We start from the raw sequence: 19,773 nt of genomic DNA, 5'->3' as shown, positions 1-19,773 counted from the left end.
TAACCTGCCCCCCATCACTTTGGGTGCCGGTTCTACTCCCCCACAGAAACACAGCACATGCATTCTGTTCCATACACATACAGTGTAAATATAAATCCCTATAGACATTTTTTGGGGACTACAGGTATATACAGCGGAATATCCTAATGTACCTAAGCAATAGGTTGAAAGGAGCCAATAACATGGCACCTGAGATTAGGGGGTTCAGGCCCAATATCTCAAAGCCAATGTTGTACCCATTGATGTTCCCAAGAAGAATAAGTAAAGTGACAGTGAGGGTCCTTTTATGCTCAACCTTTAGAGGTGTATCCTATTCACTTCAATGAAAACAGGTGCTAAAATATCATTTATTGTGATACGGAGGTGTAGGGGTAACGTGGAATCAATTCCCAATGTTGACTCCCAGGAATGGTATCTTCCTGTTTAGGATGAAGGAGTGCAAAACGAATGCATTAAAATCAAATAAAATCTTTAATTCTATTGTGCATCCAACACATTGACTTTAATTGCCCGGCCTGCTGGGTTACACATTCAACTGGTATTTTAGCATCTGCTTTCCTTGAAACGTCCGCGGAGGATAACGCTTGGCTCCCCAATTAAAAGGGGACGTTGAATATTTAGAGCTCAGATATCGGCCTGTCTCGACCGTATTGTAGATAATGGAGGGGAGAGAAAGCTCAGCAGGGAAAACCGCCAGTCCAATGCTGCGGTAACAAAACAGTGTAGGGTAACAATGTCTAACATTGGAGATTAAACATGTAACAATGGAAAATGGATAAATTGTATCAATTACTCGTCTCTCTTGAAATTGTTCCATGCCTTCCCTTAAAGGGCAAGTCACAGCCAATGATGGAAAGGTTGCTGAGCATTCGGCCGCAGTTAAATAATCCATATATTAATCCATTCAGTTGGGATATGTAGAAAAGGTGCATAAACACTGGCTGACAATAGAAGAGGACTTCAAGTCCCAGGATCCATCACTTCACTATGGTACAAGGTGAGGGAGGAGTTGCATTACACTGTGAGCCTAAGGGGGGCAGTGGTCTCTATATCTCATCACAGGGAGCTTCATGGGCCCCAGACAGACACACAAGGGCACTAAAGTGATCAAACTCGCGCCCCTTAAAGCACTTTCCTAACTGACCAGTTTCAAGAGTTCCCAGAGATTTTAGCTCATTTGCCGATGACAAGGGAACGTGGGACCCTAACGACCAAAGTAAAAACTAGGGATGCCCTGAATCCATGATTCGGTTCGGGATTTGGCCAGGATTCGGCCTTTCTTTAGCAGGATTTGGATTCCGAATCCAAATCCTAATTTGCATATGCAAATTAGGGCCGGGAGGGAAATCGTGTGACTTTTTGTTACAAAACAAGGAAGTAAAAAATGTTTTTCCCTTCCCACCCCTAATTTGCACCTGCAAATTCGGTTTGGTTTTCGACTGAATCTTTCGCGTAGGATTCAGGGGTTCGACTGAATCCAAAATAGTGGATTCGGTGCATTCCTAGTATAAACCGCAAACATGAGATCAAATCATAGCTGAGTATAAACAGTGCTGCAAATGCATATGGCAGTTTCCATGAGGACAGAGATCAACTGCCGCCTGGTCAGGTCCATCACAAGCCTAATATGATTTCCTTGGCCAACAAACCCTCTGAGAAGGAGCAGAACTGCTGTGATGTCATCAGTTATGTCTGTGATGTCATGTAGTCTGTTATAACAACTGGTCTCTAATAGGGCTCCCACTGTCGCCAGTCGCAGGCTCAAAAGTGCCACTTATTGCTTGTTAAAAAGCAGTTCCCTAACTTATACACTGGAGGGGGGATCATAGCTCCCTTCACTCCATTTTTCAGTACAGAGACCTGCTGCATTTCTACCAAGAGACAAAGTGCCAAAACATTGCATACTGCGCCTATGCAGTAAACAACCCCTTATAATATATATAGGAAGGAATATCTTGTGCACCTCTATACTGGCACTGTACTGTATAAGGGGTCCACAAACTTTTTTTTACCCGGAGACACATTCAAATATAAAAAAAGAGTTGGGGATCCACAGAAGTGTGAAAAAAAGTCCCTGCAGTTGTCAAATAAGGGCTGTGATTGGCTATTTGGTAGCCCCTATGTGTACAGGCAGCCTATAGGAGGCTCTGTTTGGCAGTACATGTTTATGTTTTTTTATGTTGCCCCCATGCCTGGAATTCAAAAATAACATGTTGCTCATGGGTATTGATGGGCGAATTTCTCCTGTTTCACAAAAAATTTGAGAATTTACCGCAAAATTCGCGAAACAGCGAAAATTTGCCAAATATTGTGAAAGCGGAAAGTTCACGAAAAAATTTTTAAATTCTACCATTTTCACGGAAAAAATCTTGAAATTCTTATGTTTTCACGAAAAATCAAAATTTTTACTTAAAAATCGAGAAATTCGAACGGTTTCACTTAAAAATCGAACAATTTCAATGTCTTCACTAAAATCGAGCAATTCGAATGTCTTCACTAAAATCGAGCAATTCCAACATTTTCATGGAAAAATTGAGCTGTTCAAACGTTTTCACAAAAAAATTGAGCAATTCGAACGTTTTCACGAAAAAAATTGTGAAAATCGGAAATTGACGTTGGCAAAGTTTCACGGGGGATTCGCAAATTTATTCGCCAGCAGTGAAGCGAGGAAATTCGCCACAAATTCGTGCCAGGCGAATTTATTCACCTATCCCTACTCATGAGGCAATGGTTGGAGATCACTGCTCTAATAAAGCAGATATAAGTTGCCGACAGATTGAGTCGCTAGTTTATTGGGCAGTGTATGGGGACCTTCCCTCGGATTAAGAGCCGCAACAGTTTGTTGATGCAGTCCTCTATCCGACCATCCGTATTCTGCTCTGCCCTAGGGCCCAGGATCGGATCAGCCTGATATCGCCCACCTCAAGGTCATCATATCTGGAAGAGATCCACTCATCTGGTGACCTCGCAAAACAAGCGGATCTCTGTATGTAGCTCAGCTTTAGGGAAACACTATGGCAGCTCCTACCCATACATAGAAAGCAATACTATCCATACACTGACTGTACCTATGTCCTGGCATGTGAACCGTTCTCTTTAGATCTGTGAATGATACAAAAAAAAACACACAACAGACACATCCAGCCGGGCTTGTGGTTTAGATGCCACCGACCCACCATGTGACCTCTTCTATCATCAACACCCTTCACCCCCTTTTTTCCCCCCATGGTATTAACCATCAGCCCCCCCCCGCAAGCTCCTTCTGATCTAATCTGGATTGGGAAACAAAGCTCTTGTCTGTGAGAGTGGGGGGCCCGCAGGTTGCACAGGCAGGACGGATGCGCTTCCACTCGCATGAAACGCCGCATGCATGCCGGGCTGCTCATTTCAGAATGTGGTTTGATTTGTCAACATATTCTTCCATCGCACCCAAAAACACCCGAAACATGTTCAAAATGGAAAGATCCCAGAGAAGCAGTAAATGGCAGTCGGTTAGGGTTAAACCTCCCTTTGTGAATATCTAGTGACCGTCTGAAGGACAGTGAAGGTCACGCTGGATATATTAGGGGCCCTGTCTCACGTAGCTCTAATCACAATACCAGACTCAGTGTCCTTCTTGCACTATTGCTTTTAGGGTGCCCTTTAGGGCTGGTTTTAGGGTTCCAAGGGAAGGCATGGGATCCGAGGACTTGGTGGGGGACAAAACAAATAGAGAATTTAGGGATGCACCAAATCCACTATTTTGGAACCCCTGGATACTTTGCGAAAGATTTGGCCGAATACCTAACCTGTATCCTAATTTGCATATGCAAATTAGGGGTGGGAAGGAGGAAACAGTTTTTACTTCCTTGTTTTGTGACAAAAAGTCATGTGATTTCCCGCCAGCCCCTAATTTGCATATGCAAATTAGAATTCAGATTCGGTTCGGCCAAATCCCTATTCTGCTGAAAGAGGCCAATTCCCGAGCCGAATCCTGGTGCATCCCTAATAGAAATAAATTGTAGATATTTTTCAAACATATATTTGCAGCCTTCAAATGGTTTCATTTTCCCTCTGCCCCCAAAAAGGGGTGTCCAGCCTTTCATCAGCCCAAAATGGATTCAATTCGATATCATTGAGTTTCCCATTCGAATCCTATTGCGTTTGGGGTAAGGGGGGTGGGGGCAGGGATTCTGCTCTTTCCTCTAACAAAGAAACATCAGTAAGAAGCCTGCAACTCCGAGTGCCTTTGTACAGCTCCTGGGATTCCAAGGTGACTTCTACATATTCTTCTATTATTTCCGATATACACCAGGGGCAATGACTATTGGGTCACACTGATGACATCACAACGCACGGTTTCTAAGGGCAGATATTGCAGGTTACGTTGGGGGATTCCATTATCAATATGAAAGGGATTCTGATCTGAGTTACAGGTTTATCCAGTTTAATCTTTTATATTGTACATTCCTTTGAAAACTGTTCACTGTGTTTGGGGTGAAGGGAATGGGGTTAATCCCTTTAGGGACCGGCACATAAAGAAAAAGGCAAGTAAAGGTTTGAGCAACAAATCACTGGCCCATGTGCCTTTATGTTCCCTGGTTACTTAACCCTCTCCTGATCGGTCTTCTTAAAAAATATATACATCAATCTGCCACGCGAGTCCCTCCAAACTGTCGCATCGGCGCACTGATGTCATCATTCAGCGACACTCTGTAGGCCCCTGTAAAAGCAAATCATTGGCCCTAGGGCCAACAATTGGATCAGCCTAATTTGTCCTGGTCCTTGGTGGAGAACCATTTGATGCGCCTTTGTTTTCATCCTACTAAATGATTGGTTTAATTTCCCCTTTAATGTTCTTCATAAAGGGCATCTGCCCATAATACATCTATCCAGGGATATATATGTCCAACCTTAAGGTCTCTTTCTGTTGCTGCACGTCAACTCCCAGCACCCCTGCGTCTGGTAAAATAAAGAGACACATAACTGTTGGCTGTTGGGTTGGCTGTACCTGATTTGTAATTTTTCCCTCCCCCCTCACATAGATTTTTCTTGCTTTGCCAGACGCCCTCTGTTCCCTGGATGTTGGTAGTTGTAGTTCAGTGACAGATGGAGAGCCCAGCAGTTTGGAGGGAATATTTACTAAAACAAAGGGTTACCATTGAGGAACGATCCATTTTCGTTTGTATCAGGAGCAGCACTGCTATGTCTGTCTCTCCCTTTCATTCAGCCTTTGTTCAGCCGGCCACCTGCCAGCCGACCAATCAGGGCACGGGAAAACGATTTCTTTGTGCTGCGATGCCCAATACACGAAGACATCAGAGCTGAGTGCAAATGCACGTTTCCAGAAACGATTGGAGCTTTCTGTGGTTTTTGTTCCTGAGACGTTGCATTTAAACACACGCCATGTGAACACACACAATAGACAGGTTTTTCTTGGCCTTTAAATCTGAGCTAATCCAGTAACACCCCACCCCCATATATACATCTCAGAGGCTGGAGAGCAAGGCAATTACAAGCATAAGGTTAAAGGGATACTGTCATGGGGAAAAAATTTTTTTTTCAAAAAATAGTTAATAGTGCTGCTCCAGCAGAATTCTGCATTGAAATCACTTTATCAAAAGAGGAAACTGATTTTTTTATATTTACTGTAATTTTAAAATCTGACATGGGGCTAGTCATATTGTCAGTTTCCAAGTTGCCCCCAGTCATCTGACTTGTGCTCTGATAAACTTCAATCACTCTTTACTGCTGTACTGCAAGTTGGAGTGATATCACCCCCTCCCTTTCCCCCCTGCAGCCTAACAACAGAACAATGGGAAGGTAACCAGATAGCAGCTCCCTAAGGCTAGGGGCACACGGCGCGATTTCGCCACGATTCTGCACTGGGCGAGTTGTCGCTGCGTTTTTTAAGCCGAAATAGCTTTGCTAACTTTGGCGCTGGCGTCAATGCAAATCGCGGCGAAATCGCTGCGCTAATTCACACGCGGCGATTCTTTTTCTACTGTCGCCCGGAAACGCCCAGCGAGGCAACTTCGGACGACAATAGAAAACGAATCGCCGCGTGTGAATTAGCGCAGCGATTTTGCCGCGATTTGCATTGACGCCAGCGCCAAAGTTAGCAAAGCTATTTCGGCTTAAAAAACGCAGCGACAACTCGCTTAGCGCAGAATCGCGGCGAAATCGCGCCGTGTGCCCCTACCCTTACACAAGATAACAGCTGCCTGGTAGATCTAAGAACAGCACTCAATCATAAAATCCAGGTCCCACTGATACGAATTCAGTTACATTGAGTAGGAGAAACAACAGCCTGCCAGAAAGCAATTCCATCCTAAAGTGCTGGCTCTTTCTGAAATCACATGACCAGGCAAAATGACCTGAGATGCACCTACACACCAATATTACAACTAAATACACTTGTTGGTTCAGGAATGACATTTTATATTGTACAGTGAATTATTTGCAGTGTAAACAGTGTCATTTAGAAATAAAAGCTACATCATAAAAATCATGACAGAATCCCTTTAAGATTCAAGGGATTTAACCCTTTAGTCGCATGCAAGTTGTGGCAGTTCCCAAAGATTTGCTGATGATAAGGGAGGTTTATAAATTTAACTTTAAATTTTTATGCATGGTTGCTGGGGAAAATGGAACCCTAGCAACCAGATAAAAGTATAAATTAAAAACTTGAGATCTGCAGGGCAGAAGCAGGTTGCTGCTGATCCCTCCGGTCCTACTCCCTCCTATACAGATGAATCCGCCCACGAGGAGCATAATCAGATGAAGCACCCGCCCACGAGGAGCATAATCAGATGAAGCACCCGCCCACGGGGAGCATAATTATCAGATGACAATTTTAGACTGGAAGCTACAATCTGATAGGGTATAAATATGGTGGGCAGGCAAGGTTGGTCAGCTACCCTTCACTAAAGGTGGCCATACAGAGGCCAATTCAAATCTTTTAAATCAATCGGGCAACTTATTGACCAGAGTATGGGACCCGCCAATGAGCCTGCCTGATATCAGCTTTTTTATGGATGAGGATTGGTCACAGGGACCACCTTTGTGATTGCTAAGCACCTGCTTGTGTCCTTACCCTAAAACACTGGTTAGACTTCCAAGTCCACCAGGTCTGACTTTTTCGGCCCATGGGTTAATCTGGCCCTTGTATGGCTTTATATGAGCTACGTGGCTCCTAAAATACAAATCTTGGTTTAGGATAAACAGTGCTGCAAATAAATATGGCATAATAGATCACCTGCTGCCTTGTCAGTTCCAAAAAGTCAATCACTCGGCTGATATAATTTCTTCGGCCAACAGACCCTTTTTTAATATCTGAGTAGAAGAGCTACAGCAACAGAATTGACTGATTAGCTGTGATGTCATCAGTGATGTCTGTGATGTCACGCATTCTGTCATACCAACTGGTCTCACACCAACATTCAAGATGTCAGGCCCCTGACACGTGGCCCCTGACTACTCATGTTAACTTTCATGTTGGTTGCAACATATTGAGGAAGGGGTTAATCTGTAGGCCAAACTGATTGAGTAGTGAGATCGATGGCAAAGGAAAAGGTCGGCAAAATAAACTCCAACAAACAGGGGTCGCTCTGAAAGTCTCAGCTGGATTGAGCAGCTCATTGATCATTTTGGCTTGACATTCTCTCACACTTTTCCTTCTCCACTGACAGAATCCGGCAGAACTATAAATCACCCACCTGACTTTATCTCACAGCCTTGTTTAGCATTGGGTCTATAGTAAAGAACTGTATTATATGTTATATATGGCACTGACATCAATGAGCAAATTGCAGCAACGTGTATCTCCCCCAAATTGCCTCCAGTCTCTGTATACCTTTATATTTTCTCTCTTTATCTTTAAATTAACCTGATATTCAGTTCATTTATTATAAGGGATAATGTACCCCTACTGTAAATGATAAGGATATTAGAAGTCACTGAGGGGTTGTTCTGTGACCATATAAAGGCACAAGGCTGCAGGCTGAGTTATACAGGGAACTCTGAGTATCACTCATGTATTATAAGGGATAATGTACCCCCTACTGTAAATGATAAGGATATTAGAAGTCACTGAGGGGTTCTGTGACCATATAAAGGCACAAGGCTGCAGGCTGAGTTATACAGGGAACTCTGAGTATCACTCATGTATTATAAGGGATAATGTACCCCCTACTGTAAATGATAAGGATATTAGGAGTCACTGGGAAGTTACAGTGACACTAAGTTGGAATGATTTGTCCAGGATCACTGTGCAGGGTTAAGGGAATACATAAGAGAACATATGGCTGAATCCCATTAATGTGCATTAGTCCATACAATCACCCCCAGCCCCTAGAGTAAGGACAATGCACTAAAAGGCCTGAGGCTGGGAGAGGATGGTCCCATGAGCACCATTTGCACAATTGTGGCCCCAAGGCTCGTACACTTATAGCCTTATTGACCTTCCCTGTACAGCTGGCCCTGGGCAATATCAGCAGTCTGGCACTTGCCTGGTTTACTATTTTGACTCAGACTTGGGCTCAGTGACCTCAGTAAATGGATCTTATGGGCAAGTAATGACGGCTATGGGAAAGGGCACAGACCCCCGGCCAGTGCAAAGTCACAGCTTGAATGGAACAGACCATCATTTTATCCACTGTGATAAATGGAAAGACATAACATGTAGATAACTTGTAGTACAACAACAGATGGTAAAACACACGGCAGAGGGTTGCCAAGTTTAATTTTCAAAACCATCCAAAGTCAGCTACAAAACCAGCCCAAAAGTAGCCAAGAGGCACTTCAAAAGTAGCCAAAAAATAGCACAATATGTGCAGTGAAAAGAAAAGTCTAAAACATAAATTAAAATATGCCAATTAATTTTCACTGTTTCACAAATTATTCCATGAAGCAAAATGGCACAGATTCGCCCTTAACCGGGGCATAACTACAGAGGGGAGCCCAGGAGCTATAGGGGCCCCTAATTCATATTCAATTTCAATAAATATTGGTAAAACAGGTCAATCTCTAGGCATTTTGGTGGCCTGAAGATTTTTGCCCAAAAATTGTGTAAAATTCAGAAAACTCGGAAAATGTGAGAATGCGTAAGAGGAACGGGAAACTGGGGAACAGAGCCGACTTCTTCACAAGTCAGTCCCATTGCATGCTGGGTATTGTAGTCTTACATTAAACTGGGCAGTCGGCAAATTGTTAAACAAAAACTACATTACCCAACATGCATTGGGAGACGTAGGCTTGGCACATTAGGTAAAAGTATAAACCAGCCAAAGGCATAAAAGTAGACAAATCCGTACCTTGGCTAGTTTGTACTTTCAAAACCTGCCTGGGCTTTAAATTAGTAGCCCAATTTGATTGGAAAACCGTGAGTGAGACGAAAAACAACCCCTAATGGACTGGCCTATTGACTGTAGCCAATGAAACTGTTACACTGCTCCATCTAGATGTGTCTGGCCTTGTCAAATCTGGGGTGCAGGTAACTGAGGATTCTAATGTCCCTTCCCCAACAAAAAAAATGGTTAGTAGTTTATATGGAGTGAATTGGAAGTGTGGCCCCTATACTAATGAGTGCTGTCTGAGCTCACTGGGTGAGTAGTAGGTGCAGCTATTGTAGTAGAATTCATTAGTCAGTTCCCTCCTGCTGTTCTGCTATTGAGTCTCAGTCTCCTGCAGATGAGCAGATGGTGGTGGGGAGGCCCCGGCTAATCTTCCAGCCCAATCAGAGGGGAACGTGGGGCCCTATAAACACATTTTATCTCCCTATTGTCCTGCCCGGAGCTGGGACGGGCCCCTGATTTGTTAAATGGGCACTGAATGGCCTTGTATCTGTTTCACACTCGGGCAGATGGATAATTGCGACTCACAACACTGGGGCCCTTTGTCTGACGTCTTATCCCTAACGTTCATTATGGAGACAGGACAGATGGTCACTTCTTTTCTTGTTGCCAAATAAGACTCAAGCCAGCCACATAGATAAAGCCTAAAGGCTTAAAGGGGAACTGAACCAAATGAAAGAAAAGGTCATTCTAAGAGGCTTCTCAATATACACATTCTCAGTGGTTTCTGTACTGCTGGGAGTTGTAGTTCGACGCTGCATAAATGCTAAGCATATACCAATATGGATAGTGGGACTGTTTCTTGTGCTTCCTCCACTCGAATCTGCTCTCAGTCTGTTGTGTAGCCCAAGTGCAGACACATATAGAACGGGGCCAAACACTTAAATCTCAAAGCCCAAGAGGCCACAAGCTGGAAATGCATGGAATTCAGCCAGGCCTGGGAATTGTCAGCTGACGTCAGGACCAGGATTAGACATTCCGGGAGTTGGGATTTGCTTAGACTATTGGAAGGTGCAGGGATTCTATGATTGTTCCGAGAAGCTAAATATATACATTTATTCAGCAGTTGCCCCAAGCAGTTCCTTGTAGCCAGGCAGCAGGACTGTCCTTAGGGGCAGCAGCAATGTTTGTGGCTCTGTAGGGCCCGTCATTTGGAACTCAACCATAATAAATGAACTATTATTGGCTTGTCATGGGATGCTGGGAGTTATAGCTCATACATTCCTGTCCCACAATTCAGTGGTTTGACTTCAACGGCCCAAGTCCCCCAGCCCTGCAAATGTTTCTGATCACATTGGAAACTGCAGGTTACTGCAATCCCACCGCTGCCCCCTCTATAGTTATATGCAACTGCCACAATTACCATCTTGCCTTACTATACTCACTATCTTGCCTTACTATACTCACTATCTTGCCTTACTATACTCGCTATCTTGCCTTACTATACTCGCTATCTTGCCTTACTATACTCACTCTCTTGCCTTACTATACTCACTATCTTGTCTTTCTATACGCACTATCTTGCCTTACTATACTCACTATCTTGCCTTACTATACTCACTATCTTGCCTTACTATACTCACTCTCTTGCCTTACTATACTCACTCTCTTGCCTTACTATACTCACTCTCTTGCCTTACTATACTCACTCTCTTGCCTTACTATACTCACTCTCTTGACTTACTATACTCACTATCTTGCCTTACTATACTCACTATCTTGCCTTACTATACTCACTATCTTGCCTTACTATACTCACTCTCTTGCCTTACTATACTCACTCTCTTGCCTTACTATACTCACTATCTTTCCTTACTATACTCACTCTCTTGACTTACCATACTCACTATCTTGCCTTACTATACTCTCTCTCTTGTCTTACTATACTCACTCTGTTGCCTTACTATACTCACTATCTTGTTTTACTATACTCACTGTCTTGCCTTACTATACTCACTATCTTGCCTTACTATACTCACTATTTTGCCTTACTATACTCACTTTCTTGCCTTACTATACTCAATCTCTTGCCTTACTATACTCACTATCTTGCCTTACTATACTCACTCTCTTGCCTTACTATACTCACTTTCTTGCCTTACTATAATCACTCTCTTGCCTTACTATACTCACTCACTTGCCTTACTATACTCACTATCATGCCTTACTATACTCACTCTCTTGCCTTACTATACTCACTATCTTGCCTTACTATACTCACTCTCTTGCCTTACTATACTCACTATCTTGCCTTACTATACTCACTCTCTTGCCTTACTATACTCACTATCTTGCCTTACTATACTCACTATCCTGCCTTATTATACACACTATCTCATGGCTCTAAAAGGGGTTGTTCACCTTTCAGTGAAGTTTTACTATGACGTAGAGAGTGATATTCTGAGACAATTTGCAATTGGTTTTCATTTTTTATTATTTGTGGTTTTTGAGTTATTTAGCTCTTTATTCAGCAGCTCTCCAGTTTGCTATGTCAGCCATTTGGTTGCTACCACGCATTGATTTGAACGAGAGACTGGAATACAAATAGGGGAGGCCTTAAAGGAACAGTTCAGTGTGAAAATAAAAACTGGGTAAATAGGCTGTGCAAAATAAAAAATGTATCTAATATAGTTAGTTAGGCACAAATGTAATGTATAAAGGCTGGAGTGAGTTGATGTGTAACATAATAGCCAGAACACTACTTCCTGCTTTTCAGCTCTCTAACTCTGAGTTAGTCAGTGACTATAAGGGGGGCCACATGGGACATAACTGTTCAGTGAGTTTGTAATTGATCCTCAGCATTCAGCTCAGATTCAAATGCAACAGTTATGACCCATGTGGCCCCCCTTCAAGTCTCTGATTGGTTACTGCCTGGTAACCAATCAGTAGAAACCAAGAGAGCTGAAAAGCAGGAAGTAGTGTTCTGGCTATTATGTTACACATCCAGTCACTCCAGCCTTTATACATTACATTTTTGGCTAACTAACTATATTAGAAACATTTTTTATTTTGCACAGTCCATCTATTGACCTAGTTTTTATTTTCACACTGAACAATTCCTTTGAATTGAACTAATAGATGTGTAGCCTTACAGACCATTTGTTTTTAGATGGGCTCAGTGACCCCCATTTGAAAACTGGAAATGGTCAGCAGCAGAAGGCAAATAATTTAAAAACTATAAAAAATAAACACAGGGAGTCCTTGAGTTTCATACACCCGACTTACATACAACTCACATTTACAAACGGGGGCTGTTACAGTAACATACTGTGGTTTGCTTGACTGCCTGTAATGAAGACCAATTAAAAGTTGCTTAGAATTAGCCATTAGGGCGGAGGGTGTTGTGGTTGGAGCAGGGGTCCCAGGGGTGGGGTGTGCAGACCCTTGAGGTGGTAGCACCAGTGGGCCCTGAACCCCCCAGTCTGACACTGGATGGTGCTATACCCAATGCCAGACTCCATGCCAGCAGCGCTCCATTTTCTGAAGTTGCCTCACGAGGAAACTTTGGGCGACTTCGGAAAACGAAGCACCATGAGTGCCATCCCGCTGGCGATTTTTCATTACGGCCGGCGGGAAGGCTGGGGAAGGCAGTTTGGGGAGATTGACGCCCCGAAGAAGAGGTGATTTGCCTCCAGGGCGACTGATCTCCCCCGAATCTGCCCGTGTGCCCTTACCCTAACGAATTCTTTAAGTCCTTTTTCACCATAGTTACTATATTACCATGTTACAACCTACAGTAGGATACAAACTAGTTTGCTTTTCTACACCTAAAGTCATATGAAAGGGATCCAAAGACGAACAAGGCGCCACGTGAAACCTTCAGCGTTCTTGCTGTCCAAGCTTTACAACTCCCAGTACCCCCTGCCGCATCCAATGTTTGGGACAGGACTTCGGGATTCAGCCTCAGCACCCCAGAAAGATTGTTAGTTCTGTCTGTTCAATCAATGGGTAAGTTTAATAAATACATTAATATTAAAGTGGCAAGTGATGTGACGTCAGAGGTTAGAATTGGTGGGGCTCAGTGATGTCATATATACATTATATCACAAGACTCAGTCTTCCCCAGGGGGCCACTATAAAATATATATATATATAGAGTCACCCCTGTAGTAGTGAAACGACCGCTTGCTATCAGTATGGCCACCCACGTGCTTCTGAGATATAATTCAGCTTGTCTTTCACTGAAGAGCTCACACTCATTCCTGTACGGAATTCTCTGCCATAGGAATTCTACAATTCCATAAGAAATTGGAAACACATGGGCAACTCCCAGCCAGTGGCTAAACAGTCATAAATTGGTGTAAGGGAAAGCTAAACCCTGGGTCCCTGTGGGTACAATTGTGGGGCAGCTGTGAGTAACTGAGGAATGAGCATCATCAGCTCCAGGGGGTTAAGAAAACTAGAATACTGGGAAATCAGAGAGAAGGCTGGAAGCTGCCATATTAGTTAACTTAGGCAGTACAGTATGAGGGTATAGCTTATAGTGTGCCTAGAACATATTTGTAGGTAAAAATGTGGATGGGAGCTGCCATATGTATATACTCTCAGACGGGCTGCAAATGTCAAAATACTTTAAACATATTGTTAACATATTGTATCATGTTCCACTTGCTGCTGCCTCCTTTCCCAGGCTGTTTAGGGGAACCGGTGGCACTCGGCACACAGCACTTTAGGATAGGAACCAATCAGCAGCTAGCACGACCTGATATGGCAACGGAAGCCTGTCTTTGTTTGTGTGACTGGAGGGCTGTCACTGGCTCTTCTCTGTGCTTCTGGTCTGGACCAATAGGACATGCCCATCCAAAGTCAAACCAGCACCATATATTATTCATTACTGCCCACAATGTTAGGGGCGTTCACTTGTCCTATTTGCCTCTTTTAATCAATATTGTGACAGACTTCTCTATCTGTATACAGATAGCTAGAATCTCAGCTGCCATAAAGCAGGACAGGATTGCTGCTTACAGTGGGGATCACATAGGATCTGTGCAGCCACTGGGACAGAATGCTCTGTTATACAGATAGCTAGAATCTCAGCTGCCATAAAGCAGGACAGGACTGCTGCTTGCAATGGGGATCAGATAGGATCTGTGCAGCCACTGGGACAGAATGTTCTGTTATACAGATAGCTAGAATCTCAGCTGCCATAAAGCAGGACAGGACTGCTGCTTACAATGGGGATCAGATAGGATCTGTGCAGCCACTGGGACAGAATGTTCTGTTATACAGATAGCTAGAATCTCAGCTGCCATAAAGCAGGACAGGACTGCTGCTTACAATGGGGATCAGATAGGATCTGTGCAGCCACTGGGACAGAATGTTCTGTTATACAGATAGCTAGAATCTCAGCTGCCATAAAGCAGGGCAGATCTGCTGCTTACAATGGGGATCAGATAGGATCTGTGCAGCCACTGGGACAGAATGTTCTGTTATACAGATAGCTAGAATCTCAGCTGCCATAAAGCAGGACAGGACTGCTGCTTACAATGGGGATCAGATAGGATCTGTGCAGCCACTGGGACAGAATGTTCTGTTATACAGATAGCTAGAATCTCAGCTGCCATAAAGCAGGACAGGACTGCTGCTTACAGTTGGGATCAGATAGGACCTGTGCAGCCACTGGGACAGAATGCTCTGTATATTGAATACAGCACAGAAAGCGATAGTCGGAACATATCCTTTAAATTATTTATTTTGGTGCTGTTTGAAAGCAAAATGAATTATTTATACAAAGTTTCCTTAGTGATCACAGAAAATCCCATGTAGAACCCTGATAACACAAACCCAGGCTAATGATATTCATTTGTGCCCCCAATATTTACCCTTTAATTTCCCTCCTGCTTGTTCTGCAGTCTGTAAGCTCAGTGCAAACAGTTCCTTATCTGTTGCTTGTTTGTAGTGTAATTATTCCATTTAGCAGAGGCCTGAGAGCTCATCCCAGAGTCTGAACAAGCCCCAGTCTCCCCCACTAGTAACTGGACAAGGGAAACTGGGAAGATTGATAGGGAAATGGTAGAAAACTCACAAACATTCTGTCTCCTAAATATATTCAGCCTGGTCGGCCCAAACTAATGGAGCAATAAAATGTGTTCATAGAAGGGAATGGGAGAATCAGTTTGATACTAGAGAGGGTTAGTCAGGATAAGGGCACCTTAAAGGGGAGCTAAACCCCAATAATTAACGAACATAAATGTATTCAGTGTGCACTTTTTCAGTTAAATTTTATATTTTTAATGGTTTCTCTGGATATATGCAATTTTATACTTACTTTGAAGGTTGGAATGCCTGTGACCCACATGCCTGTGCATTTTATATGTCTGTTTAGTCACTGTACCCTAACTGAGCCCAAAGCCTGTTATTAGCAGCCTAAAACCACTGTTATCTTATTATACGGTTGCAGTAAGCAAAGTAGAATGGAGAAGCCCTGATCCACCCTGTCTACACTTCATTATGCAATTTTCTACCCACACCTAAAGCCCCACCCTTTTTATGACCCACAACTTGTCTCATGCCCCCCATCATGTGGTCCCTGGTGGTAAAAATGCAAAAATTGAATGTCAGTTGCAGAAGTGCTCAGAGAAGCTACAGGTTATGTTTCCATCAATTGATTTTTTTGGTTTTGTATCCCCTTTAAAGGATAAGTAAAACTTTAAAATAAGTGAATATTAAATTAATGTTTCCATCAATTAATGTTTTTGGTTTTGTATCCCCTTTAAATGATAAGTAAACCTTTAAAATAAGTGAATGTAAAATTGATGAGGGGGCTATTCTAAGCACTTTTGTCATTTACATTCATTATTTATTTTATGTTTATTATTAAGGGATACATGTACTGTTAATATGAATGAATTTTGTTACAACAGCACCACCTGCTGGTCAGTTTCCCACCAGTCTGACCACCAAGTAGTCAAGGAAGTTGTCAGGAGAAAGAAAGAGGCTGCTCTGATGTTCTTCTGCTTAGTAATAAACTTAGAAACCTTTCTCACATCTTTCCTAAGCAGAAGAACATCAGAGCAGCCGCTTTCTTTCTCCTGACAACTTCCTTGACTACTTGGTGGTCAGACTGGTGGGAAAATGACCAGCAGGTGGCGCTGTTGTAACAAAATTCATTCATTTGAATTGATACAGATAAGAAAGTTGCCCTTTAGCACAGTCAGTATTGAGCATATGGCGGATATAAATGGCAATATAAATAGGGAAGGAGCTGGCACAGGAGGATAATCTCTCTCTGTAGAAGGAGCATTAAATGAGGGAGATGAGAGGGGCGAGGGCACAAAGTACTTTACTATATCAGAGAAGTGGGGCTCTTGCTGCCACCTTTACAGAATGACTCCCCACTTACATGTAGATGAGACAATCAGGCTGAGACTGACTGCACAGGTCCATTAATGGAAGGGATTGAGTGGTGAGAGTGAAGGGGCTCTCCAGGCCTGTCTGTGCCAACCCATTAACATTCAGCCGAGCGGCTGCACTGAATTAATTCTGTCGGGAATGTCCTCAAAAGCACCGTCGGTTACTTGGCTTCTTTCTCCTCCACCCAGAGCCGCTGGGCAGCATGTCACTATTTAACCGACTCCAACACACTCTGTGTTTCCACTATTAATCATTGTGTCTCCCTGCCGGCACCTTCACATCACTGACACACACGGAATAGCATAACTATAATAATCACCCAGACCGAAGGGCCGGCACAGTGGCCTCCACTCAAACTTCCAAAGTCAAAGTGGAATCAGTTTGTTACACCAGGGAAATGACTAACTGGCAGCTGGTCCCTAAGGTTGAGTGGTACTGAGCCTGACGGCTGGCAGTTGCATTCCTATCAGTGGCCCAGATGAAAGGGCATAACTAGAAACAGGGTTGTCATCTGGCCAGTATTTCACCAGCCCATTTAAACCCTGATTTGCCTCAATTCTAAAGCAAGCTGTAGATTTTAGCCTCCGACTTGGCCTCTTCAGACTGAATTGGCATCTTATCTGCCTGTGTATGGGCCCTATCCAATGGATAGATATCTGCCCAACTGTCAGACAGATATATATTGGGCAGGTTGAAAAATCCGTTTGGAGTGAGGGCTGCATTGTCTAGAGAGGGAGAGGGCTGGCAGTATATATAGAAGTAGCGATGGGTCAAATGTGCCGAAAATTTGCACAACACATTGAAGTCAATGGGCGTCAAAATTATTTTGCCGCGCAACAATTTTGACACAAGCGACAATTTTTATACGCGCAACACATTCGTCCAACTGCATTAAAGTCAGTGGCCGTCTGAATAATTTTGACGTGGTACTGGTTAGTATTACTATAACATCATACAGTGATAGTGATATTATTACTATTACATCATACAGTGGTAGTGATATTACTATAACGTCATTCAGTATTAGTGATATTATAGTTACAGAAGTGACAAAGGTTATAAGAAGTAAATTTCCAGCAAAGCCGTGGCATCATTGTAGGAAACAGAATTTCTAGAGTGGCATTTAGGGCACCAGGGCCTTATTTATCTTTGATTTCAGCGGCAGGGAATTGCAGGTATTCAGAGCACAGACAGGCAGTTAATGTAAGATTGAGATTGTTGCAAATTGTTTAGAAATAACAGCACTTGGGCACGGTGGGGCGGCCGGCTCTTGCTGTCGGCTGGAAAGACACGAGGTGATACTGAAGGACAGAAACAAGGAGACAAATCGTGTTTCATGATGGGAATCTGACCACAGAGTCTCAATATTAAACCAGAGTCGTGTACTGCTTGACGTGGGCATTGGATGAAATGTAATTATTCCTGTGTAGTTGATGGGCAGACGTGTTCCTTGGACTCCCTCCTGACTGTCATAAACCACAAGGCCAAAGGTCAGACATACAGAGAGATAATTAGGCATTAGTTCTGGTGGATCCAGGGGTTGTACTTACTCAGCACAGAGCATCACAGCAGTCCTGCCTTTCTTTATGGCAGAGAATCTGGATATACACCAGCAGTAATGCATTTGTCTTAAAGGGGAACTATAGTGAAAATAACTGATTCCAGTAGAAAAACAATCTAACAAAATAACTGCCTTTTGCACAAATTCTGCATGTAGAGAGACATGATGTCTGGTGAGTTTAATAGAGTGAGCTCTAATACATCTGCTAGGAAAGGAGCCCCCCTATAAGATATGTTAGATCTAACTGTTAATGAATATCTGACATCCAACTCCTGCATGAAGAGAGAATGAAGAGAAACAGATGCTGAGAGAGGGATAGTGAACATAAACTTGAAAAGTACAGAATTTTTATTTAAGGGACCAGTAACACTAAAATTTTTTAAGTTAAAAAAAACATTATAGCCCCTCTAGTACATCCTCCTTCCAACACAATGTTCACTATTTTAATGCTTAATTAAAAAATACCTTAATGAATATCTTCTTCCGGTTGTGCTGTGTCTCAGAAATAGGGCGATATGGCGACATGCCCTCTGCTTTATCCTACGTGCGCGCTCCACATTTCCTTACCCGATTTCTTCTTAAACAGTCAGTTCAGTGGCGTAACTACCGGGGGAGCAGGGGGTGCTATTGGGCCAGGGCCCACACCCCCTCAGGGCCCCCCAGCAGCTCGTGCCACTGACTCTGGCGGAGATCCGGGCTGATTCTGGGTGTACAGAGGGGGCGGGGGCCCGGCTGCACATCCCATGCCAGGGCCCGTCCCCTTCTAATTACGTTACTGAGTCAGTTGCTGCATGACTGTAGAGGATTTATGGCTGATCTGAGTGCTGTCTTCACTGCTCGCAGCACTCACAGAAATAAACTAGGCTTAGGGCAGAGACACACGTGGAGATTCAGGGGGGATTTAGTCATCCGGTGACAAATCGCCTCTTCTTCAGGCTACTAATCTTCCAGCCCAAATTGTCTTCCCGCTGGCTAGAATCTAAATCGCTGATGGGATGGCACTCGGAGCGCTTCGTTTTCTGAAGTCGCCTTCAGTTGCCTCAGGAGGAGCCTCACGTAGCCTTACAGAGCATTTGTTTTTTAGATGGGGTCAGTGACCCCCATTTAGGAGCTGGAAGGAAAAAGGCAAATACTTCAACAACTAGAAAAAAAACTAAGACCAATTGAAAAAGTTCTTAGAATTAACCATTTTCTAACATAATAAAAGTTACCTTTTAGAATAATGGAGACAACTTGCAATTGTTTTCCATTTTTCAATATTGTGTTTTTTTTTGTTATTTAGCTTTTTATTCAGCCGCTCTCCAGTTTGCAGTTTCAGCCATCTGGCATGTACATAAGAGACTGGAATCAAAATAAGATAAGACCTGAACAGAACGAGGAGTAATAAAAGGTATCAATAACAAAACATTTGTAGCCTTACAGAGCATTTGTTTTTTAAATGGGGTCAGCGACCCCCATTTGAATGATGGGAAGAGTGAGAAGAAGGCAAATAATTCAAAAACTATAACAAAAAAAAAAATAAAGAAT

The 19,773-nt window shown here is 43.2% G+C and overlaps 1 protein-coding gene across 3 annotated transcripts in view; it reads left to right on the top strand.

Annotated features, from left to right (window-relative positions):
• The window catches only part of rnf165.S (ring finger protein 165 S homeolog), a 40,527-nt gene that overhangs the window by 4,505 nt on the left and 16,249 nt on the right, over positions 1-19,773 (top strand). Inside the window, exon 2 of one of the 3 annotated variants that reach the window (XM_018244613.2) lies at positions 13,106-13,280. The exons of the other annotated variants lie outside the window; for them this stretch is intronic. Coding sequence (XP_018100102.1) covers positions 13,277-13,280 — 4 coding nt within the window. The 5' untranslated portion in view covers positions 13,106-13,276. The remainder of the gene's footprint in view (positions 1-13,105; positions 13,281-19,773) is intronic. 3 annotated transcript variants of the gene reach the window in all.

The sequence above is a fragment of the Xenopus laevis genome, chromosome 1S (genome assembly GCF_017654675.1).
Source record: "Xenopus laevis strain J_2021 chromosome 1S, Xenopus_laevis_v10.1, whole genome shotgun sequence".
In the NCBI taxonomy this organism is placed as follows: domain Eukaryota; kingdom Metazoa; phylum Chordata; class Amphibia; order Anura; family Pipidae; genus Xenopus; species Xenopus laevis.
This window is presented reverse-complemented; position numbering and strand designations above follow the sequence as displayed.